Source organism: Phaethon aethereus, assembly GCF_964289735.1.
Source record: "Phaethon aethereus genome assembly, chromosome: 2".
NCBI lineage: Eukaryota > Metazoa > Chordata > Aves > Phaethontiformes > Phaethontidae > Phaethon > Phaethon aethereus.
The window spans coordinates 130,147,553-130,173,607 of NC_138582.1; the positions used below are offsets into that span (position 1 = coordinate 130,147,553).

At 37.5% G+C, this 26,055-nt stretch overlaps 1 protein-coding gene across 1 annotated transcript in view; it reads left to right on the forward strand.

Moving 5' to 3' along the window:
• The window catches only part of ZNF385D (zinc finger protein 385D), a gene marked incomplete at both ends in the record, with an annotated part of 433,722 nt that extends 408,503 nt beyond the window's left edge, over positions 1-25,219 (forward strand). The window contains 4 exons of the mRNA XM_082015332.1: positions 17,228-17,461; positions 19,367-19,545; positions 20,874-20,975; positions 24,986-25,219. Of these exons, the coding sequence (XP_081871458.1) occupies positions 17,228-17,461; positions 19,367-19,545; positions 20,874-20,975; positions 24,986-25,219 (749 nt within the window). The remainder of the gene's footprint in view (positions 1-17,227; positions 17,462-19,366; positions 19,546-20,873; positions 20,976-24,985) is intronic.
• Positions 25,220-26,055: the final 836 nt, after the last annotated feature.

Below are 26,055 nucleotides of genomic sequence, written 5' to 3' on the forward strand. Positions count from 1 at the left end.
TGGAGTGGGCATTCTTAAAACATATGACTCAATGCTAAGGACCTATAGAGCTCTTGGTGATAGGGATTTACTAAAGTAAAATTGTAGCTAATCTGTTTTTCTGTGAACTTCTCTGTAAGATTTATGTTTGGAACTCATAGTACTAATTGTAGACCAAACCTAGGGTTTTTCACCTTGAATTTCTTTGAATTGATTTGGTCTAGCAGATCTGAGTTTCAATCCAGTCACGTTTGCACGGACGGGGAGAAAGGACTAAGGAAATTTTCAGTCCCTCATTAGTGCCATGGCATCCAAGAGGAACATTCTTGGTTATGTGATATAGGAGTGATTATGCAGTTCTTCTCTTATCATCTGGATGAAAAAATCTCAGACCCAAAGTTTCCCTTATATCCCTATACCTTTATTATTGTAGAGGTCTGTTCCAAAATTGTAAGAGACCTCATGTAACTGCCATAAATGATGAAAGCAGTTTTCAGAAGATCTCATTGACTTTCTAGACAGTTTGGTCTGGAGTAGATGTTGCATTGAAGACCATCATTTTGGGCTGAAATTGTGTAAGCACAATTTCCAAGATTTTCTTATCATTATCTGAGCTACACTAATGAATGAGTTTTCAAAGAAATCGGCATATTGCACATGCAAGCCCATTTATGTTCCACGTATGCAAAGTGATAAAATTGTTTCCAAAACAGATATTATATTGCACAGTAATTAATGAATTCGTAAGGTATCTGTACAATAGGTTGGACTGTTAGCTTTCCAGTTAGATATTCCAGATGCAAGCTGTCTACTTCATCCGTGAGTCAATGGTTCATGCAACCCTGTACATAAAACATCAACCTACATTTGCATTTTTCTCTGTTCTCCATTTCCTAGTGGAGAGGCAGTTGGTATTAAAGGATCATCTGTGCATGAAGCTCAAGCTAGTCGCCCATTGGTCCCAGCAGAACCCTTGTGTAAACAACATGAACAGAAACATGGACAAAAAAACGCAAGTCTGACATTCAGGGTAAATTGAGTGAGAATTTTGCAAATTTGACAGGTGATTTAACAGCAGCTGCTGATACTGGTGAGACAAGCCAGCGCAGTGCAAGACTTTGGTCATAAAGCAGCAGCCTGTGAATTTCTAAGGAGTTAGTATGGGGTAAAAGAGAATCTGAAAGGAAAAAGCATTAAAGGCCTTAAAGTTCAAAGGGAAAAAAGCAGTATATATATACAAGATTAATGGAAATTTTTTAAAGGCTGAGTAGATACACTTTTGAGCTAAATATGTTTCCAGTTTATAAGAATGCTGAGGTATTTTTCATAATTTCCAAACTCGTTTTTGATTTACTGTTGCTGATGCAAACATTACCTTTTGGAAACTTGAAACGGCAAACAAAAATTACCATTTGTTCCCCTCCATCGTGCATGCAGATTGGTTTGTTATTGTATGGATGCTGGCATTATTTATTTTCTTTTTTTAGAAAAAACATCATTGAAGCATTTGTTTTGGAAAAAACACATATAAAGAACTACATGGACTTTGCTAACAGGTATGAGAAATTATATTTAAGAAAAGGTAGGTCACAATTTAGGCCTAAAGGTATTGTCATCCTCCCTTAAATTCAACTGGTTAGTTCCAGTAATTATAATCTGATGCACAAGAACATGTAGAAGGATAAAAACACACTATTTTTGTGGATCTATTGCAAAATTCCATTTTTGAGACTTCTTCATAGACTTTGCTGTTGCAAGAACAATTTATCTTGTTCCATTTTTGGTGCTACATATAGAAAAATTCTGATTTGTGGTCTCAACCTGCATTTGAACAAACCAGCAGAGTAACTAGGACGCTGGTACTACAAATTCAGCTCATTGTGATTGGGGAGTGCAGTCACTCCTAGTGATTGCTTTGGGAATGACTTGATTACGTTGTGTCTTAGACCAGTATTACCAGTGGCAAACTTAGCAGAATCACTGCAGTAACCTATCATACTAAATCAGCAAAAGTGAGATCATACAAAGTACTTCTCTAGTTTCAGTGATTACAGTTGATAAGAATTAAGGAAATTTTTACATCATGAAACGCGTTCAGAGGATAAATTGGTAGTCAGAGAAATGATGTAATCAGCTTGCAAGAGACTTCCACCTATGTACAATGGGATGAGAAGCCTGGCTTTTTATTTATAAACTATATCTTTGAGGGAAATGTGCTAGATGGGTATGCTCTATAAAACCTAGCAGGATTAATTTCAAAGATATTTTTTAAAAACACTGATTATCCTAATATTTTGCTAAAACTTGCTTTTCCTGAGATGTCAATTGTTATGTGGCATTTTTTCAGTATCTCTGTAAAGCGAAGAAGAGATCTTTATCAGACTCATCTCATTTGGCACTATGGCAGCTGCAGACTTGGACTGATTATAATTATTAATAAATTTAGATAAAAGAATTGATAATAGCTATCCATCTGCAGATTTCTTGGCGTTAGGCACAGATAGGTTAGATCTGCAATTCTCCTGTCCACATTGTCTGTCCTTTTTAATTCTGCCCTATCTGCTGACATTTGAAACAGCTGTTGCAGCCTGAAGGCACAAAAAGAAAGATGTTACCAAGCATGGATGCTTTCCAGTATAATTATTTTTATTTTTGTAGAATTAGCAAATCTGTGAAAGTCTGCAGAGAGATACATTGATCAGTTGACTAAGTTGTGATTAGCACATTAGAAAAACCTGCTTGCTAGCTCTCAAGTACATGCCCCGAATGATTTAAAGCTATGACTCTTTCTTCAGAGGGAAAAAATCCATTCACAAGCCTTGCTTACCTGCCTGCAATGAACCTCGAAATGCAAACTGTGATGCAAACTATGCAATAGAAGAAATTGGAAGGTTGAAATCAATTTACACAGTTTTTCCAAAGCTGGGCAAGTTCTCTGAGATTCTGCCTAAGACAAAATATTAGAAGACATCCCTAATATGGGGCGGGAATGTCAGTTATTGTGGGCTATGATTTGAGATCCTGAAAGAGCAAAGACTAGAAGGCATTTTAATCCAGATCATCTTTTCTGGCATCATTAAGTCCTGTTGTCAATAAAGTATACGAGGTTACAGTCTGATGAAGACAATGATGATGATTACATATTGAAATGGACAGTAAGCGGATTTTAAGTGGTTCTTGCTTGCTTATTATGAGGCTTTTTATTGGCTTTTCCCGTAAGTAGAAAAGTAGACAGACAAGACATGAAAGTGCACACAAAAATGTATAACAAATGTTATGGGAAAGAAACCCCAACCACTAGCATTTATTTCCCTTTAAAATAAGTTTTAAAATTCCAGTTTGAAAGAAGGGAAAGTAAATAGGAAGCTGTGTTCATTGCTTGCTTTCAAGAGTTCCATTTTTACTTTTCTACCCTTACTTGGTTTCAAGCTGCCTTTGTGAGTGCTATGGATAGTTAGCAACTTAGAACAATATTTAATATATAGCCCTAAAAGATGAAGGGCTTAAGAAGCAGTTATATCTGAGGTCTACTTATATTAAAAAAGGACCTAATGCTTAGCTCCTATAGCTAATGGTGGCTCCACTCTACCTCAGTGATTTTTTAGCCTCACCATGTAAAACTGGGAAGTCTATTCTTCATTGTACTGTATTTCTAAGAGTTCTTTTATCATCTCAAATCTGTATCTTCTACTGCGTGCTGTAGTATTTGAAGTGTTGGAATATTATGTCTACTATACTAACAAGTGTAGACTAAGGATAGAAGGAGTGAAGGGTTTTGGTTTGATGTGAATTATGTTTAGGTTATTACACTGCCTACCTGCTGGAACTTCACCCTAATTTCTTATAAAAAATGTTAAGATCAAGTTTATAAAAACATAGTTTTGGAGCACCGCTTGTCATCTCCGAGTTGTGATGTTTATGACTGACTTATGGACTCTCCATTCCTGCAGAATTTTACTGATGATTCAAAGCACACTTTCCAGATTGAACGAGTTCAGTCATGTCTACCCTGACCTTCAGCTATTTTTTGTCACACAATTCATTTTAGGAGAAGTAGATATTCAATTGTTTATCCAGTGTGATTTCCTGCCATGGAAATGAAAGATAGAAGTGTCTTCTGTTCTATGCATGTGTGAACAATGCACAGCCATTACAAATCTTGCTTTCACTATCACCTGGACATGCCAGAGATCAGATATCTGTGTGCTATATAATAAATAGACTTGGGAGGCACAGTACAGTAGCTCTCTGGCAAAACTGGTGGAAGCCTTATTTTGAAGCCAAATGCTTCAAAACCAAATTACTGGTAAAACATTTGCTTTAATGTTGTATATTATAAATATGATACATTTGGATTGCACTAGTATAATTATTTTCATGCTAATTTCACATTTTTAAATTTATGAGGGAGGGGAGACAATGTGTAGCGCTTTGAAGAGGAGGCAGGCAGCAAGATTTTTGCTAATGTTTTCATGATAACGGAAGCCTGGATTTGTTGCTTTGGATATTTTTCCCACCTTCTTGTTTTCCATTTCACAAAAAAATTTTACAGTTGTACAAGTATATAAATTTTTCTCATCATGATGAATCAAGACATCTGATGTTCTATAGATTCACTTGATCTACAGTTCAGAGGCTTTGAGAGGGAGGAACCAGTATTCTCTTTCCTGGTCAATTTACAGTCTTTCTCTCCCAGTCACCAAAAAAACCCAAAAAAACCAAAAAACAAATCTATATAGATATATTTCCTAAGGCTGTAGCTAATCAGTTGGGTTACAAGGTCACAACTGATGCAGATTTTCTGAAGAAGAGTTAAGCAAGCTATCTACCTGCCTGCCAAATGGCTAATGCGTAAGTGTTATGTCAGGAAACTTTGCGCAAGTGTTGGCCAAATTCTTTACATTGTGAATTAATCATTTCTAGTTTTCATAAATGGAAACTCTGAAATTACCTAGAAGGCTGAAACCTGCATTTCATAGTGTGTATTTCCATTTCAGGGACTGGCATACTTGAAGTTTTGTTTCAGAAGAGCAGTGCTGTCATGTTTCACAACCTGTGTAGAGTTTTCTAAAATGTTGTGTGATGCAAAGTGATCCTAAGTAAACCCATTTGTAATTTTGTTTGTATAGAATGGTAGCAACCTTAGGATCCTGAGAACACATCTAATATAGTATATATCAGTGCTAAAGAGATGCTTAAATATTCTCGTACTGATTACTGCAGAAGCTGAAGGGAGTTCAGAAGTTTGTTGTTGCAGCTGCTGTTATTCTACTAATGCGGTCATACTACAACTGCTTTCCAAGATTTTTGAACACTAATACAAAGAATTAGGCTCTGAATTCCATGTTTTTCATCCAAATATGTTTTTTTTTTTAAGTGCAGCAGGTTTCCCCTGAAAAAATTTTAAAACTTAGGTTATGATTAATCATAATGGTTTTTATATTTTGCAACATATTAAGGAGGAGTAGGCAAGAGGAGGTCAAATGCACTCTACATGGTAAAAAAACCCAGCCCTCCAGCAATCCCCTAGACCTTACACAGAATTATTCTGGATTATTGTTTTTAATTATGTGCTCCAATTGCTACTATTTTTCCCTGTTCTCTGTGTATTCTGCTCCTCAGTAGGTCTTTGAGCTGGAATTGTTAAGATAAGATCTGACGACATTATAGAAGTGCTAAAAATATTACTTTTTGTGAAGGAAAAGTTGATTTTAAAGAAAAGTCACTGATGCTAAGATGAGTGAAGGTGTGGCTGTGCAATGGTGATCTGATTGTTGCAGATGTGTGATACTTCGAACTTGCGTGTTCATTAACAAATAATTATATGGCTGAAAGGCTCTTGACACAAGCAAATTGCACCTATTCACCTAGACACTGTGTAAACATGAACATGAAAAATACATTCACTTATTCATAAAATATCTGCAAATGATGGCAACTTTCAAATATAAGGGTTTGTATTGGTGCTTTCATTGACTCTTATTCATGTATTTTTCTCTGTTATAGTGTACATGGGAGAGATGACAATGAAAACTAAGGAACCAGCAGTATAGTATATTACACTCCTAAAGAGAACTTTCATTTTCTCTCTTTCTCTTTTCTAAGAGCTAATGCTGGGTCTGAATGATGTCAGATCTAGTGAAGTCTGAATAACTGTCATGTACAAGAAAGGAAAAAAAATAACAGAGCGAGCTAGGGTATCATCTTGTAAGTCGTGTAGTATTTACAGCCACATTTAGAAGGGAAGCTGAAACGACTTCTGTTGCTACTGTGTTATGTTGTTAGGGAAAAAAATGCATACAAAGGAAAATGTGGCACATGTAGAGAATGACAATTTGGGTTTACCAAGAAATTAACAAAAAACTGTAATTATGCTCATTAATATCCTTCCCTACTGGAAAACAAACTGAAAAGACCGACCATTACAGAACTAGCACAGTTTGCAATTATTAGCAGCCCAGCTCCTGTTGCATAGGGCTGTTTTCTTCAAATGTCCCTCCATGACATTTCTTCTAAACAGATTGTAGCTCTGACTTCGCCTATGACTAATTGCCTAAGACTGACACCACTTACAACGTAGCTACCTTCACTCAACATGACAGAACTTTTGTCTTTGCAAGTGTTGGACAAAACTGTCCAAAGAATTAACTACGTCACTATAAGTATTAATGTATATCACTTTTAATTTTCCAGATAACATAGGCCTTTAATATAAGCTTTACAAGATGTATAAGAGAAGGCCAAAGCATAGCAAGAATTAAATACCTCATCTAAGATCCTGCAAATGTTTGCTAAAGCTAGTCTGGCACTGCCATTTTGATGCTAATTTTCATTAATATGCAGCTGCTCGCTTCTTCTGTCAAAGAGCAGTCATACAAACCCATTGTTGTTTTATGTGCAATTGGTTAAATCAAATAATATATTTGATTCTATAAGCTTTGACATTAGGAGTGATGTCCATGAATGATGCCATTATGAAATACATTTGTGGTTTTCACTGTTCCTGTGCGTGCAAAAGACTTTATAGAATTCACCAGAAGAACACTTTCTGGTCTAGGAAAGCATCACTTCTTCCATTTTGCTTCTGTGGAGAGCTTGCATGCTAAAATTATGGTATTGACTAGATAAACATCCCAAACAGCAGAGCACTCTTAACCTCTCTGCCGGGTATGTGTGGATGGTGCAGAGGGAGGGCCACTGGAAGAGGTGAATAGAGTTTTTTCAGACTCTTCTGACGAAGAGAAAATTTGATGAGAGGGAACTCACTAAATGACTGATGCAGACAGGCTTCTCTTGCTCTTTGCCTAATCCCAAGACCAGCCGTCCAACCTCACTGGTTTACTTAACATGTTGCTTCTGCCAACTAATGTAGTTAAACTAATAGTTCAGTTGGCAGCAGGCTGCCTGAAGGTAGAGGAAAGACTGACACGTGGTAGCCAACAGAGACTGATAGTGATGCACAAAATAATTGTTTTATTTAAAAAAAAGTAAGAAAAAGCAAAACAAAACCTGTAAATCATGCCAAGAACTATGATGACAGCAAGTTATTTAGAATTTGCTGGTCTGGATTGTCTGTGCAACACTCTGTAAACATCATTCAATGTATTTAACTGCAGTGATGACACAGGGTGTTTCACAAGCCCTTTTTATCAGTCCTAGCCAAGAAGCAACCTGTGTTGGGTTGGAGAGGGGAAGGAGTAGAGGAGATGCAGGCAACAGTAGGAACTGTTTTATTTTAGATGATGGAACCTGCTGGAGATATAAGAGCAAGTTAAACAGATGGTCATAGTAACTGCAGTTGTGAGTAGTAAAAGAGTAGTAAAAGTAGTAAAAGAGCCTTTCACAGGCTCTCTGGAAATTGAGCGACATTTCCTTTCCCTGGCACTCACCTGGGTATGACTTTTCGGATGTGCCTGTCAACTTGTGAAACATGTTACCAACAGTATGTGGTCAGCCAAAGGAAAATTTCCTCGTAAAACCATTGGATTGAAGGGGACTACTAAAAATGTAAACTGGATAGCAGAGAAGTCAAAACACTTATTTACTCTAAAGACTAAGGGTAATAACACCACTATCTCCTGTTCTGTTCTCTCATCAATCCTTGTGAAATTTGTTACTCCAAAATTTGGGTGTTTGGTATCACAACTACTTATGGAAGAGCAGATGGTTGTAAGAAAGCCATTGATGATCAGTCTACAGAACACATCTGCTACAGGCTCCACTTGCGGTGCACTCCAAGACAGATGTCTGAAAGAATGTATGTATTCTCACCGCTCTTCCCCGCTTCACTCCACTGAAAAAAGTTATACAGTTACACCAGATGCTTGTACAGCTTCTGACAATTCCTATATTAGACACAACATTAGTTTGTTGCCAAAACCAGATTTACTAGTGCAACGCTCTCCAGTAAAGGAAGTAAGCTGCTGTAAAGGGAATAGCTTTAATTATTCCTGGATTCAAGACAGAAGAATGCCATGAGGTACTACACTTATGAGGGTGGTCAGAAGTCAGAGTTCTCAGAAATTCTGAGCTGGATTTGTTATTTTCATTTACTTCTAGGTTCTAGGACTATAAATCTGTTTTGAAACTTAAAGTTTAGATGGAGGTTTAAAAGAGGACATTCAACTTGCTTAAAATGAAAAGAAAATCAACTCCCTGCATAAAATGGAGAGCAATCCTATGCAATCTGCAGTGCAGTTCACTCATTCTTTCCTTGTTCCATTTGATTAATGAAAGCAATGTATTTTCTCTCCTTCTGCCAGTGATTAATACTTCTCCGCACTTCTTTGTTTTTGGTGGCAGATTGCTGGGGGAGAGATTCCACAGTAAATTCTTTTTGATATCAAGTCTTAAATAGGCTTTGCCAGCCTGCTTGTTTTGAGAAAATTACTTCTCAGTCTCCAGTAGTGTATAGCCTGGATTGTGTCTGCTCTATGTCTCTGTTAAAGAGATGGGGAGTTTAGGAAAGCCCCTTTCAAAGCACACTTCCCTCACTGGTAGTGCAAGGTAAAAGAGAACAGCTTGGCTTCCTTCCCTCTGTCCGTAGGACAGCCATGTGGCGGCAGCAGGAGCAGCAGGCAGAGACTGAATCAGTTACGTGCTGGCCTCAGTAACAGCAGTTTGTTCTTCCAGGTACGTGGCTTGAGTTAAAGTAAAAGATTATAAATAAAGATTATATATAAAGATTTGACCTTATCGCTCTCTACAGCTACCTGAAAGGGGGTTGTGGCAACGAGGGTGTTGGCCTCTTCTCCCAAGTAACCAGCGATCGGACAAGAGGAAATGGCCTCAAGTTGCGCCAGGGGAGGTTTAGATTGGATATTAGGAAAAATTTCTTCACCGAGAGAGTGGTCAGGCATTGGAACAGGCTGCCCAGGGAGGTGGTGGAGTCGCCATCTCTGGAAGTGTTCAAAAAACGCGTGGATGTGGCACTTCAGGACATGGTTTAGGGGACATGGTGGCACTGGATTAATGGTTGGACTTGATGATCTTGAAGGTCCTTTCCAACCTTAGTGATTCTGTGATTCTGTGATTCTGTGAAAGTTCTAATAGGTGTTTGGGTGGAGAGGTGATACTTCGAAGCCATTGCTGTTAGTGACACGGACAAAAGTTGCTCCCGTAATTCTCCTTGGGGAAGTACTGCCTCCACTACTGCCTACGTGTAATTCATATCACCTACACCTTGGTGGTGAGGCAGGACCTATTTTTAAATGGGATTTTGGACTACTGTCTGCACTAGTGATTCACATGGTGCCAAGGGTGTTCCTGGACATGGGAACACAACCATCCATTCATTTCCACTGCTATAACTATCTCTGGATGACTTCTGGCCAAAGCTACATCTCCCAGATATCCCTGGGCAGAGTTTGGAGTTCAGTACGGGCCAGGGAACAACAGGCGGCTCATGTGCAGCGGGCCTGTTTTGGAGGATAAGAGAGGTTAATAATATGGATGGGGACTGCTGTGCACATGTTGGCCTCCATGCTGCAGAAAGGTACATTCAAGGCAAATTCATTTTACTGTAGTATATATTACAGAGCCTTTTTCTTTAGTGGGCTTTTAGTTTTTAAGGAGTTGTTTTTGATTCCTTCTTTTTTGCTGGTGGTAAACTGAACTGATGCTCAATTTCTGCTCATGCATTAAGATAAACTACAAATATATTTTTGATTGTGTTTATTTTTGCTTAAAAGTTGGGAAATGCATACTGAAGCATGTGCAGATATAAAACTGGTGGCAGTTTGCCAGCATAGCCTTTGATGTTGTCAAGCATGAGACCTATGTATAGGGTAATACAGCTTTCCTTCTATATATGTGATCAAACCACCATGTGCATGTTTTATTCCTTATCTTAAAAGCAATGGTTTACATTGCAACCTCCAAAATAAAAATGTAACTATCGAAATGAAATCTAACACCCTGCCTTATCTATAGCCTTGAAGTTAGAGTCAAAATAGAAAATGTGTTATTTTCGCAAGGCTGCTGAGACCACAATCTGCAAAAATCCTCTTTGCACTTGACTGTGAGCTCCACCCTTTAAACAAACACTTTGTCCTGGTTTCAAATTGAATTTTTCACTACACAAGACTCATTAATTAAATGGCAAGAGTGGCTTCAGCCAGCCACCCATTCTTCCCCCTACAGCTTCTTGCATGGGAACCCTTTCTCCCATAGCTAGTGAAAGCCATTTTTTCTTCTGCCAGGCTGAGGAGAAATCTATACGATGGAAAGGATAGCTAAGCACCCAAACCTAGTTGTCACCAAGAGTTGCTTAAAAAAACTTGAAAAATAAGTGGTTTCTCCTCATTGTCTCTTTTCTTTCCAGTCACATTTTTGTCAGCTGCTTTTACCCGAGAACCCAAAACGCGGACATGGCGTGACATTTCCTTACCTTCCTCCTTCCCTTTCCACAGGCCTTTTACGCCCAGCTGTTGCTGTTGCTGCCAGCTCCATTCAATTAACCTCAACAGGAATGCAGTCATCCCTCTGCGGTTAATCCTGTTCAAGATTAATGAACTGTGCTTTAAACCAAGGGAACTGCTAGTAAAAATTAGGTATAATTTCATTAGAAAATTGTGAACTGCTAATTAATGAAGAAGGTCATTTTAGGACTTGGTAGAATTGAGTTTAACTGGAGGAAAAAAAATCCACAGAGCAAATATGTGGTTTGCTACTTCCTCTTCACTCTTGCTCTCACTGTGGACACCCTTTGTCACCAAACGTCCTTTTTTCTGTGTCACTCCCATCAGGTCACCACCAAGGCATGTCACCAGAAAGCATGGAGTAGAGGCAGCAGTAAAACAAGGCCACTTGTTGTGGAGCCACTTGTTTCTTCCTCCTTTGTTTCTGAGTGCTGAACACTGTATATAATGTGATTTATTTAAGTGTTAAAAAACAGGGACTGGTCAAAATACTGAGATCATTGCTTCTCCAGTTACAAACCAAGAAAATTCCTGGTATTTGGCTTTCATGCTGGACCTGGGAAAGTTTGCAGTCTTTCAGTTTCTCAGTCGTGCTTGTTCTGTATATTTGAGCAAAGGCTTGGGAGATACCTTAGAAACACTCAGCTTTTTACTTTCTGCGTATCAAAAGTAATCACAATGGACACCTAGACAAAGCAAAGAAACAAGGAACTTTAGCAAGAAAGTGACTGACAAGGCAGGGCAGTGAGAGGGGAAGGGAGAAAAAACAGGTGGATACCTGGTTTTTAAAAAACAAAATCAGAAGAGGCAGACTGTCAAAAATTTTCAAATTCTGTTCTTGTTTGGTCATACACAGCTTTGCTTATTACTTCAGGGCTCTTGACTCTTCTACTATGGACCCATTAATTAATATCCATCCAGTAAAAGATCAGGTAAATATCATGATTTACATATTTCATGTCACTTCACTGAAGAAGGTCTTGACACAAAGTAATGAATTACGCAACTGTCATTCAGATACTTTGATCTTTTATACCACAAAAACCTGTGTAGTACTTAACTCTCTAAACCATGCTATTATAACTAGTTTTTTCTTACAAAAAAGATTCCATGGGTCCTTCTGAGTTCTAAAAATATACTTCTGACTCTCCAAGTAAAAGATATTCTTTCTGGGAATGATGTATCTATAAAAAATAGATTGGATCCAGGTTTTGAATGTAAAACTACGTCTAATGACTGGAATTTTCATAATATGATACCGAAAGAATTTTCTGTCCAATATATTATAAAGACCCAAACATCAACCAACCACAAAATACGCAAGTTTGTATTCTGCGCATATAAAGGAGAAGAAGCCGATACATTTGAGTCAAAGTTCCTCAAAGTGTTTTGTTTAAGTGCCAGAGCCAGCTAATGTGCTAGGACACATGCTTATGTTTTAGCATATGAGTACAGAAAGTCAGACAAGCACGAAAAAAAAATCAGTGGCACAGTTATTTTTGAGATAGTACTTTGTTTTAATATACTCCACTGTTATATTTATAGATTCAAAAGAAATTACATATTATCTTCAAATGTAATTACCACAGAGGACACAGAACATGAGATTTTCAAAGCAGCCCAAGGAAACCAAGGACCCTGTTCTTAACAGGCAGGAAAATAATATGCTGAGACTCTTTTGAACATGCCAGTATCAAGCACCTGTAAGGAAGCATTCTGTTCCTTGATGTGGGTTTGCTACAAGCAAGCCAGCTGACAATGTTTTTGCAATACTAAGAGGTCTTATAGTATAGCGAAATATTTCATATCAAGTTCTGTTTGTCATGAGAAAGAATGTGCTTTCTAGTTGAGGGGCGGGGGGGGGCATTGTTTGGAGGTTTCTTTTGTTTTTTCCTGGACAGCATTATGAGCCATGAGCTCAATCCTCTTCTGTCAAAGGAAAAGTTTGGTTTAAATGAGACCAGAAAGCATGGGTATGTGCTAAATGAGATATTTTTAAATTAATGCCTCTTGTGATTGTGGAAGAAAAAATACTGTCATAAATATTTGTGATTTGTTTAAAGTCGGAGCACTTTTCTCTCTGTGGGTCTATTTATAGTTTCAGGATAAGAAATTTGTATGCTTAGTAGAAAGAACTGATGAGTGAGACTTTCACGTACTCAGAAGAAAAACATGAGTTGTAATTTTCTGTTTCTTCACCCTAAGGAAAATTCATGAATCTTGTAGCTGGGATATAAAATTAATCCCGCTTACTTAGGAGGACCTCAATCACACACTTGCAGTTTTCCACCTGAAAACTGCAAGTATCTGGTAGTACCCAAAAGAGTCAGTTCTTACAGAATGTTTTTCATCTGGCTTTGTCTTTTTGTTAAAATAAATCTTTGATTTTGCCAGTGGGCAAGATTACTTTTTACTGCATTCTTTTTGTATTTTTAATTTTTATTCTGTCGCTATATTAAGACCAGGAGCATAAATGGATTATTGTAAATGCTGAAGTATTCCCTTTTTTTGCTGCTGGAGTCCAGTTCCATACAATATTAGCAATCAGCTTCTATGCCAAAGCCAAGCAGTGACAGTTGCAATAATGAATATTTGCTGCAGGCCACTGGTATGAAAATAGCACAGCGCTGCAAGCCTGCGTCACTAGAGACAAATCTTCCATTTGACTGTGACTGAATTTCCAGCTCAATTTTAGATCATTTATTATTGAAATAGTTCTTAAAGCACTGTCATAATATAATGTTAAGAAATGCTGATTCAGTCTTCAAAGGCACCACTTCAGATGCCTTCCTTCTCCTTTTTGGTGTTTTGGGCTGTTTTAAATCCCTTACACCTTTGATGCTGCACCCTGTATTTAGAGCACTGAACTGTGTACAGGCAGCAACACTGTAATATATTCAGAGAGACACATGCTGGTTAGGTTAGAAGTTCTGGTGAGAGGAGAATTTCAATTCCCTTTTTGTAAGCTACTTGACAGCTTTTAGAACGTTTTCCCCTTAATTCCTGCAGATAGTTCTAAAGTTTGTATGAGGACAAGCAGCTTTGCATCTTTAAATGTGTTATGGCTTTTAGACGGTGAACTTGGATGGTTTTCTTGGATATGTTTTGATGTCATTAATGCATTTGCATTAGTGGAATATATAATGTATTAATATAGGGTACCTTTTGAATGGTATATGAGCAGAATATATGTTCTGAACTTTGATATTTTTGTTAGCTGAAGAATATGCTGATGACATTTACCGTTTTTAGTTTAATTTTGATATCCAGTGCTGCTTTCACGCATGGATATCAAAATACCCTCAAAAGGACTAGCATAATCAATTGTATTTTCTTTTCACTTTAAAATAATGAAATGATGAAATATTAGATCAGCATAGATATAGGAGGTCAAATATTTGAAGCAGAATAAAATCTGCAGTTAAGCTTTTTTTTTTTGTTCATTGCCTCAGGTTTTCCTATGGAAAATAAAGAAATTATGATCTATCTTTTGCTTAGGGCAAAATACTGACCCTTGCAGTGCAAAGCTGGTAATGGTGATTGATATGCATACCTAATTTCCTGCAAGGTTAGAATGAGCACCAACCTTTCCATCAATCCTTAGAGAATGTTAATGTCTTCTCTCTTTTCCTTCCCTCTCCCTGGTGCTGTCTGCCTTCTGCCTTCCTTTTCACCAGGAAAGTACATTGGCTAGACCTACTACTGTACAGCAGTTCCAGGATGGAGAAACTGAACTTTTAAAAGCCGTGTTATATACTGCTGGGAATGGGCTTTAGAGAAAAATAATTTCACTGCACCAACTTTCAACTGAAGGAAAGCCAATCCCGACATGGATTCTCTGGGATGGGAAAGTAGTGACTAGTTAAATGTATAATTTTGTGGACAGATCTACAAAGGCTTCATTTACTCATCAGTTTCCCAACAAAAGGTTTAATATTTCAAAATAGTTTTTCTTCCAAAGCATTATTGTTGGTCTGTAAAAAATAATAAATAAGAACAGAATATTAATCAAGTTAACACCATTCCTTCTGCACCACTATTTGGCTTCCCTAGTACCTTCAGGATATAACCACCTCCAGACTCACTCTCAGGAAAACACAAACGTTATCCCTTGAGCGGGACCTTATTTTTGCTGTGTACTTTAATACCTGGCAATATGTAGAATTGCCATGACAAAATCTGCTTTCTTGGTTTTATGAATAATAATTTTATATACCCTCTGGGAGAATGTGTAGAAACATTACAAAATACACAATGTATAGAAATTGACAGGGCTTGAAGGGTCCTATTCTCACTGACTGAAAGGGGATCATACCTGTGTTGCTCCTGCAGATATTTGTTCAGCCAATTCAAGTCCTCCAGTAGGCAATATTCTGGATCTCTGTAGGCAGGCTATTCTCAGGCTTTACAAGATTTAATATTAGAAAGAATTTCCTGATGTCTAATCTAAGTCTCTCTTGATGTAATCCAATAGTCCTTGTCCTATTAGGAGGGATCAGGGAGAAGAGTTTATTCTCTTATTTTTAGCTACCTTCTACAGAGATGAAAAATGTTGTCAGTGTTTACCCTTCATTTTCCATATTCACAGCCCATGTTTTCTAAACCTCTAATTTGTTTTGGCTTCCTCCCTCACAACCCATCTCTTGTTGGTTTGCATTTGTATTGCTGCTGGATTATCAACAAAGGAAGTAATTGTCATTTTTTGATGTTGCAGTCCCCAGGCTGGACACAGGCCCTCCAGCACTGATTAGAGGGGAAAAAAAACCTTCATATATCTTTCACTTTGCACTTTCAATGTGATAGGGACCAGTTTCATAACATGATGATGATATAAGAGATCTGTGTTCATCTTCTTATGAAAAGCTTTTTCTGAAAAACAAGCAAACAAAAAAACAAACAAAACAACCCAAACCCCCAAAAATCTCTTCCGAGAAAGCAGTACTGGGGCTGTTGCTCTTCATCCTGTTTTAATAGATCAGATTAATCCTACTGAGTGTGGATTCCTGCAATTGTCTTTACTGGAAAACATCTAATTTTCTAGACTGTTTCTCCAATACGTTGAACCTGTTTTGAATAATTTCTCTCAGTATGTTTGTGCTTGCTCCCAGTTTGCTATTGTCTACTAAGTTATTAGGCATGTTCTTCATTCATGAAGGTGTTGAATAGCATTAGTCTGAAACACACCTCTGCAGCATCAGTTAGTTGTGTCCCTCCTGCATCACAGCACATACTGCGATCTATAAGCAAAAGAGGTTTTATTTTGCCTATTCTAATAGATGGCAATGAATAAAGCATAGTACACGTAGAGCACCACTAACACCAAGGGATGTATGAAACCAAAATGAGCTGTCTATGTTGGAAAGTACCCAACTCCAGGAATATCTCAGTAAAGTAACTAAGATTTGTTATGGGGGAAGCTGCTACTCAGTAGGCTTAATATGACAAAATACAACACTGCAAAGGCAGAACAGCTCCTGTCCCTTACTTGCCATCTTCTACACTGGCTCAGCCCTGGGTCTTACTGTCCTCTAACCTGCAAAGTACTTAACTACCGAATGATACTGCCATGTACAAATGCCATGTATATATTATTCAAACCACAATATCATTGTCTATTTTCCTTCTCTTGGATTTGAAAAATATGGAAAAAGCATGAGTTCTTAGATGCAAGCACTAGGTGTCCAAATAGATTTAGGTATATAACATGCTTTTTAGGTATATAACATGCTTATGGTTTTCCAACATACCACTGAGAGGCAGAATGGAAATCTTGTGTTTGTGTAGGTCTCAGATATAGAACATTGCATATTTAATTACTGTTATTAGTATGTGTTATTATTATATAATAATGTGTAATAATGTATGGATAAATTCATACTGTGTATTAATAATTAACTTCATTTAATATTAGTTTTGGCTAATATCAAGTGAGGTAGCAATTTAACATTTTATGCATCTGAAGTGCTGCATATAAATTTTAACTGCCTCTTGTACTGGTAATGTACATGACCTCTTTTAGTGGATTATCTTTCACTTGTACAGTACAGTCTTAATGACCTGTCTTTTCAATTTATGTATTCTGTATTTACTGGGTGTTAACACAATGCAGGCGACAGAATACGTGGCATTTCGATACATGGGAGCACTGTATTTTGTAACCACGCAAAATACAAAGAATAAGGTCAGATTTAGTTCATTACTATTAGTCAAACCATCACCAGCATGATCTGGCTCTCCATATGGTTACAGCGTTAGGGTGCAAACAAGCAAATGCCAAAGGTCACAACGGGTTTTTTTTGTTTCCTTCCATCTCCTCTCTTTGCCCGCAGATGTTACCACAGGGACACCAGCAATATCAACGACGACAACCGTGGAAATCCGGAAGAGCAGTGTTATGACAACTGAGATCACCTCTAAAGTGGAGAAAATCCCCACGACAGCCACTAGCAGCACCACATGCCCTTCCGTTGAGACTGAGGAGGAAAAAGCAAAAAGACTGCTGTACTGTTCACTATGCAAAGTCGCTGTCAACTCTGCCTCGCAGCTGGAGGCGCACAACAGTGGTGAGATGGAGCAGTGCTTGCTTTCTTCCTTTTTTCCCTTCTGTCTCAAGAGCTCTGCAATTATCTTCTGAATAGATTAGATCTCTTGCAGCAGGGGACAAAGAGGTGGCAGAAAACTGGCAATTACATGGAATTCATTAACTATTAAAGAATAAAAATAACAGGCAAAGAGGCTTTCATAAAGGGGGAAGAAAGGAATTTTATTGCATGCAAGTTACCCGTTTTCTTACATTTTAGCTTTTGCAGCTTCCAAACCTTATAGAGCTAAATGACAGCTCATGGTTCATTACCTTTGGTGTTCAGAGTTTGCATACCTTTGTTTGTGCCAGCTAGCAAACTGAGTATAAATGCCATTAGTTTTGTTTGAAATCTAACAAATTAAGGCTGAAAGAGGGAGCACCAGTCAGTCAGAGTTCAATGATGAGAGTTAGAATTCTTAGCTCCATATTGTCTGTTAATAACTTGTTTAAATTACGTATATTTTTCCTTTGTTTTCATCAACCCATAGCAACTGCTGCATGGAAGTTGAACGGGTGACTGTTTACCTTCATCTTTCTTAAATTTTAGAGCCTTTTCTTGTTATGAGTTAGTAGCATTGATAATTTCCAGTAGTAGAGCACCATCATTCACAGTCACTGTTTTAAGCATGATATTGATTGGCTTTATGGTGAGCAGGCTTAAAAGATCTTGGGATTTAATATGATGGCAGTGACCACCTATAACAGTCCTGCAGAAAAACTCCTGATTTTGGATGTCAGGGGTTACCTGCCAGCAGGGTAAACAGAGTTAGGAGACAGGTAGAGAACCTTAGGTCTGAAACATAGAGACAGTGATGATATACCTGAAGCAAGATGATCAATGGTTCTATGATGTAATAAAAAAAGAAATAACTTTGGCATGTCTATAGAATCCACTTAAATTCAAAAAGAAATTATAATTTGTTGGTATTCATGAGAAACAAAGCCTAATCAGTTTTGAATGCTGTGTTTGCTGTATGCCAGATCTTGAACTGGTGAAAATTCAAGTTCATAAAACTGTACCCATTTAACCTATTTAACTTCATATGAGGGTTAGACTCTAAACATTTTTCTGATCAAGATGAGGGCCAAAACATTAATCTGAATATTTAAACAGAACCCTCCAAGTTTTTGCTGTCTGTGCTGATAAACTGTGTGTGCTCACACACACGCATGCTTGTAAAAGTGTACATGTGGATGCATACAACAATTATCAGTGGAAAACTAACTCTGTACACGGTAGTAGTCCATTATCATCACAGACTACCTGTGTGGAAGCCAACAACTCTTCGGGCTGAATAACAGTAAAGCAAGAGGACACTACTGTTTTCTATCCAATCTTTATTTTAATGAAAAATGCAAGTGCATTTTTCTCACATGTATGTTGCTCACATGTTTTGGTTTCTGCCCAGGCAATTAAGAATCCATATGTTGCTGCCAGGAACCTCTGTCCCTTTTTGGTTTGGGATTTAAGTGTAAGCTACCAGATGCACACTGTTTGTCAATCCATTCAGGAGGACTACAAATCAAAGCCAACTACATCTTTAATAGCTAACTTACTCTTCCTTTGCAGCTACAATTCAGGTCTTATTAGCAGCAGGAGTTAATGAGAAAAGTCACACCCATTTAACTTCACATAAGGATACCTGATTGTGCCACTACTTGCTGGTGTGGCTGCTTTGTTCTAGTGCATTACCTACAGGTATGTAATTTAATAATTAAATATCAGATGTGAAATATTGTTACATTGGTATGAATCCGATACAGACAAACACAGGCATATCCCAAGGATAGCACGTGGCACCAAGCTGAAGTTCATATCATTTTCCTTTAAAAAGAAAATAAAACAATGAAAGTTGTTTCTGTTTCCCATTTCTAATGTCTCCAGGGACTAAGCACAAAACTATGCTGGAAGCTCGGAATGGAAGTGGAACCATAAAAGCCTTTCCCCGGGCAGGCGTAAAAGGCAAAGGACCTGTGAATAAAGGAAACACAGGCCTTCAGAACAAAACATTTCACTGTGAAATATGTGATGTGCACGTAAACTCTGAGACACAACTGAAACAGGTACTCAGCTAGCTTGCAGAGTGTGAATCCTTGGCTGTTCTTTGTTTTCATGGTGATCAAGTACCAACACAATCAGCACGCGTCAGTCTAACAGTTCACATCCAAATGGAGCTTACAGATTTTGCCCTTTGTACGTGCCTCTCGCCCTGTACGTTTTGCTTTGGATATGATTTTCCCTTGCACGGAATATATTTTCTCAAAAACTCTTGATTATATATGCATCTTAAAGAGTTATAGAAGCTGTAAGCTGCAACGTTACAACTATCTTTAGACGGTTATAATTGTCGTGAGCTAATAAACCCTGCCATTTAGTGTACTGCATGATATTTGCCTTGACAGAGATGTGAAGGTGGGTGCAGCCAGTGTTTTTGCAAATCACTGAATAACCTGCTTAGAAATGTGGGATGGAGAGGATTTGTAATATTTTTTTATCAGTGTTACTCTGTAACTGAGAAGCATGACCTCTAAATTGCAATTACACTAAGTTATGTTCAGTCATTCTTCAGATGAACAAAGCCTTTGTCGTGAAAAACACTTAGTTTAATTCCATATGCCTTTTGGAATTAAATACTTGTTAAGGAACTTTACAAGAATGAAGATAAATTCTGTAATGGACGATATCAGTACTTGTCTTCTGCTTTCAGAAAAAAAAAAGTCCAGTTATTTGTCTTTTTTTTGCGAGAACTCTCTTGAGAATGAAAGTCAAAGTTAAAATATAGTTCTGAAAAAGGTCCCTTGCATCTAATACTGCAATAAAGTCTGTGTAGAAGAGTTCTTGTAAAATCTCATAGATTTTATGAAGAAGATAATGGACTTTGTGAGGTTTTTTGACTGGCACTTAGTTTGACATGCAACCATCTTTCAGCTGAAATCTTAACAGGATAACTAGGCTTCATAGGGATTTAAACAATTTTGTGACTTTTTTTTTCCCCTGAATAAGGGATGCTCTACAAGCTAATCTTCTTTCAAAACTTTCTATCAGCAATGGATTGAATTGATAGGTGCTTTATAGAGATAAGGACTAATTTTTCAAAGTCTTCTATCTTTGACCTGATTCAGGTCCTGTTGAAGTTAAGAAAGGTGAGGAAATCATTGACTACAGTGGAAGCAGGGTTGAACTGTGGAAAATCACAGTCCCAATATGTGATGCACAAAGGATCGTTCAAATTAGAACAGACCCTATTCCTATTCGTTACGGAGTTAGTCAAAGTAATGCTGTTGTGGACAGCAATAGCCTTCAGTATAGGAGCACCCTTGTGTAAAGCAGTATCTAAAATGATCTATTAAGGAAATATAACTTTTCTTTTTTCCCAAATGTGTTTTAACAGCACATAAGCAGTAGAAGGCACAAAGACAGAGCTGCTGGGAAGCCGCCTAAACCTAAATACAGCCCTTACAACAAACTCCAAAAGGGAGCACATCCTCTAGGGGTAAGCCAATCACCTTTTCATTTTACTTTTTATTTTAACCCTGCTGAATAGGGTTTTTAGAAAATGTAAGTGGAAAAATGTTTAAAATTGGAGGAATAGTGTAAGCAATGGGAGTATACAAGTGTCTCAATGAGCCTCTGGAAGCCCACAAGGGACTTTTAGTATACTTTGGAGGATGTGGACCACAACCTTGTGGGTCCTCATTTCTTGTAGCTACTCTGAATAACCTCAGAAAAGAAACTTGTTTCAAAGTTCGTTAGAGAGCAACAGATGAAAAAAGCATCCAGATGTCAAACAAGATTTTTCCAGTTTTCACCAAGGACAATAGTGATGAAATGACTAAATAAAACTCCATAAAACATAAAACCTTTTTTCCATCCTTATTTAGAACATTATTCAGATAGCAATTGAAACAATTAAAAAAATCCATCTCTCATTTCATTCCACTCAGTTTCAGGATGGTTCTGGTCATATTTTTGACTGCCAGGATAAACTGTCTGAAACACAGTTCTTACTAGCTTCACAAGCTGAGAAAAAGGTTTACTTTTTAATAAAAAACCCTCATAGGATCCTGCCATTAGTTAAGAAACAATTTATATTGTGGGTGGGATAGTGAAACATCTGACATTTATCTCCATCAAATAAACTGCATTATTGTTTTATGTGCCATGGTGTTTTGTAAGAGTTTATAGGTGGTTTTGGCAGGGGGAGGATGTTGATTCATTGGCCTCATAGAGATTAGCCCTTATTCCTTGACCATCTTCTCTAACGCAGGCAGAATATGGAGCTTTTTTCTGTGAAAACACATTTCTATTTGAGTGACAGCTTTTTTCTTGACAACAGAACGTGTGTCCTTGTTAGGGCAGCCCTCATGATAGGTGTATTCATGCATGATTCAGTTGGGTAGGAGCTTTTCTAGATGTTGTAGCATAATGCAGCGCACCATTCTGGTAGATCCTCTAGGAGAGAAATAACCCCAGAGGGTTTTTCAGTAATCCACCAGGAAGACCAAGGTCTCCAATACATATAAACTATACTGAAAGGAATAGGAAATATGTTATTAAGTAAGCAGGATATGGAATCACTAAAGCTTCTCTGACAGGATTATTATTCCTTTAGGAAATTCATTTTTTTCCCAAAGGATGAAAATAACTATTACATTACTGTTGTGCACAGTTCTCTATTTGCCGATTTATGTAATGGTGATTTCTGAGAACTCCAGCCAAAGATCAAGGACATTTAGTTGTTGCATAGATAAACAAAGGCAACATGTCCTTTTCCTGCTCCCTCACTCCCAGTTGCTCATAATATACAAGTCAGGGCAGAGGTGAGCAAAGAGGCAAAGGGAATTTATGAAGGAGAGAATGAGTTAGCAATAAATGAACAGATATATGTAGTAGAATGGAGGCTGCACTGAGAAAGGATGAGAACAGTTGTCCATTTAGTCTTTTTGTTTTCCAACAGAAAAAATACCAAAATTGCTGTCACTTGAAATGCAGAATGGCATAGCAACAAGCCAAAGATGTGCTAATTTTACTTTGAATGTGAATGTTTTTGATGAGCTCTAGACTTTTTCTTTACTCCCCGTTAATTTTTCAACTCATTTACTGTCCATTAGTTTACATCATTGGAAATGAAACAAATAATGGATACTTTACTCTTAATGTTGACCTGTGTGTTAATTAGTACTTGCAGAGAGGTTTGAAATGAAGGTTGAAGATACTGTATATGCTAAGTATTATTGGTCTTGCAGCTATCTTGAAATCAGAACCATGTTGATAAATTAACTGAAAAGCTATCTAACTTCATTAGAACTTCCTTATTCCTCCAAGAAGGGCAAGATAGTCCTAGCCTTTTAATATAAACAGTTGCATCAGATCTTTGTTCTTCATGACAAAAAATGTATGAGCATCACAAATTTTTTTTTCTACAGAAGTTAAAAAAAGGACGTACTACCTTTTCATAGCTTTTCTAGACCAAAAACTTTCTAATGCCATGTTTTCGATGTCATTTGTACTGCTTTGTCTGGACTAGTTTTGCATGCTTCAGAGAAAGAAGCTTTATGAATTCCCACAGTACTATTTCAGAGTTTAAGAAATCTTGTGTTATTGGGACTTACTTGATATTTCTTCAAGCCACAAGTGTCCGTCATGTATAAAATACTACACTGAAAAGAGGTTATACTACACTGAAAGACATTATCAGGTGTTTGATAGATCAAATTTTCTGCAACGAAATAGCTCTTATGAAAAAAATCCTTCACTGGGAGTTCCAGACCATAGCCAGAGCCCTGTTGATTTGGGCTGAGGTATTTTTGTAGTTTGTACTCAGGATCTTTTTTTTTTTTTTTTTTGAGAGAGAGAGCACGAGTTTTTATTTCTTGTCTGTTCTAAAGAAGGCTGAAAAAACTATTTACTAAAAATGTCAGAAAGGAGGAAAAATACAAATGCCTAGCAAGGGAAGAAGACAGCTTGGATCGATGGGTGTAGCACTGATCAAGGAAAAGCTCAGATCATTGCTTTTCATAGGCACCGTGAGGAATTTGTATATAGCATCCATTATTAAGAGAATTACAGAATCTGGTCCTCTCTGAGTATCTCTCCCAGAGCTTTAAAGGACCTTGAGAGCAGCAGAGCTGCCAAAGGGTATTAGGAAAAGTCAAAATCCTGTACCCATCTGGCTGGTAAAAAACAACAGATTTTTTGGAATATGGTGATAGTGCAATGATGAAACTCGCTGGTGGTTCATGCCAGACTACTCCTGTCCTTACTTTCTGACTATTCACTCACCATGGTACTGTTCAGTGGAAAATATCAGGCTGATATAGTGCAAGTTAATTATTTGAAAGCCCCTTTAAATTCAAGGATGAGAAACTGATTTCCCTGTGAGTGAGAAGTGTCCATACTTACACTGAGTTGTACCACAGCATAGTACATGTATTCATATTCTGTATATTCAATACCACATATTCAGGTTTGTGTTCTTGGCAAAGGGCCTCAGGTCATGCCAGGACACAGACCCACCAAAAGTCCCTCAGAGCCAATGGGAACTTTTATGGTTTTCTGTTCTTATTTCACAGTTATAAAACCAGAACAACAAAGGTATTCAGGCTCTTGGCTTCTCATTAGAAACTTGAAATTCCATAGAAATCTGCAGAAATCTATATAAACTACTCTGATGTTCATTTGTATGCATACCAAATATAAATTTGCTTAAATAATAATGGACTTCTGTGAGTATTTTCAATCAGTCTGGGAAAAGCTTGAGTTTATTTTTTTTCTTTTTGGAAACTCCAAATGAGGAGTTTTTCAAATTCCATTTGGTAATGCACAAGACTCATGATTTAAATGTTTTTAAAACAGAAGCCTCAGTGACAGTAACAAAAATGCCATAGTATGGTTTGGCACCATACTAACTGATACAGACAAGTGTTTTTCATGGCAGATTTTCATAACTGTGCAAGATAAGCTTTGTTTATTTGCTTGTTATTAAAGGAGTTAATGAAGAGGACCTAGTTGGAGATTTTAATTTTAAGTAGAACTTGCATCCTAATGATAAAACCAAAAGTACCTTCTTAGCCAGACCAGGGAACAGGATATGTTTTCATTCTGCTCTGGTCTCTATCATAAAGCTGTCCAGGTGTAGGTCTTTTAAGTGATGGCTAATTCTTCTTTATTTAATTCTTGCAGGGTATGTGCAGCTTTAGTTTGGTGCAGATCGCCCAGCCCCCTTTTAGGTTTACTTTGATTTCCAATCTCGTATTAAATGATAAGTCTCAGTGATAAGGCATGAACATTGAAACTCTTTGTCCCCAACTGAATCCTGCTCACCCTTGTCCGATACGCAAGACCGTATCTCCTGTTGCAAGCCTGCAGCTTGTAGATCAGTAGCCACTATAAGGCCTTTCTTACTTGCTTTTGCACTTATAATCTTAAGTCAAATTCCTTGTTGTGTAGCTACCACGAACAAATTATGTCTATCTGTTTGTTTGTTTTCTCTCTTCCCCACAGGTAAAATTAGTATTTTCAAAGGAACCCTCAAAGCCGATGGCTCCACGAATTTTACCAAATCCGCTAGCAGCTGCAGCAGCAGCTGCTGCGGTGGCTGTGAATTCCCCCTTCAGTCTTCGAACAGCCCCAGCAGCCACCCTTTTCCAGACTTCAGCACTTCCTCCAGCACTCCTACGACCAGCTCCAGGGCCTATACGGACCACCCATACTCCCGTGCTGTTTGCTCCTTACTGAACTCCGAACAGGAATTAATTGTACTGCAATAATTTTTCAAATCAAAACAAACAAACAAAAAATCAAGAACATTGAACTATGCAGTGTTTATTTATAGTTTAAAGTATATATGAAGAGCCAGGACTTTTGATAGAGAACTGAACAAATTCTAGAAGGAGGAATGGGCAGTATTTTCTCCAGATGAGAACATTCCTCTTGAGTGTTGGTCATTTTAGAAGTGATCTCCAGCATTGACTTGTAGTGACATATAAAACTTATGAAGCCTTTTGACTGTGCTTTTTGGCACATATTTCCCTGCAATGTCTTTCCTGCTTTATGAAACAACTTACAAATTTGTCTAAAGGGCATTAACTGGTTCCAATGTACATAAAATACTTTATTCTGTAGATTAAAGAAAAAAGAAAAAAAGAAACACTGTGAATAGTAGAACCCTTACCAATCCTTCTGCCAAATCAGCAGTTACTGGGTATTTATCTGAACAAAAGTAGATACAATAGATGTCTTGTAAAACAGTAGTATTGTGTCTCTATCTATGCCACTAGGTTTCTAACTGAGTTGTAAAAGATAAAATGAACAAATTATATCACTTTGGTAAGTAGTCAAAAATGATGACAATAATGTGGAGCTGTTCCTGGTGAGCAAAAATTGTTTTCCTCACCCATAGAAGAATGGACGTGAAGATAATCTATGCTTAGGGCAAAGTAAACAATAAAGAAGATTTAGTGGGGTGAAAAAAAAATCCAGATGCTGTACACAGAATAGGTCACGCTTTTATTTAGCTGAGAATGTATGTGTACAGTGTCTGTATATTCAAAAGGTGTAATACATACAGGATA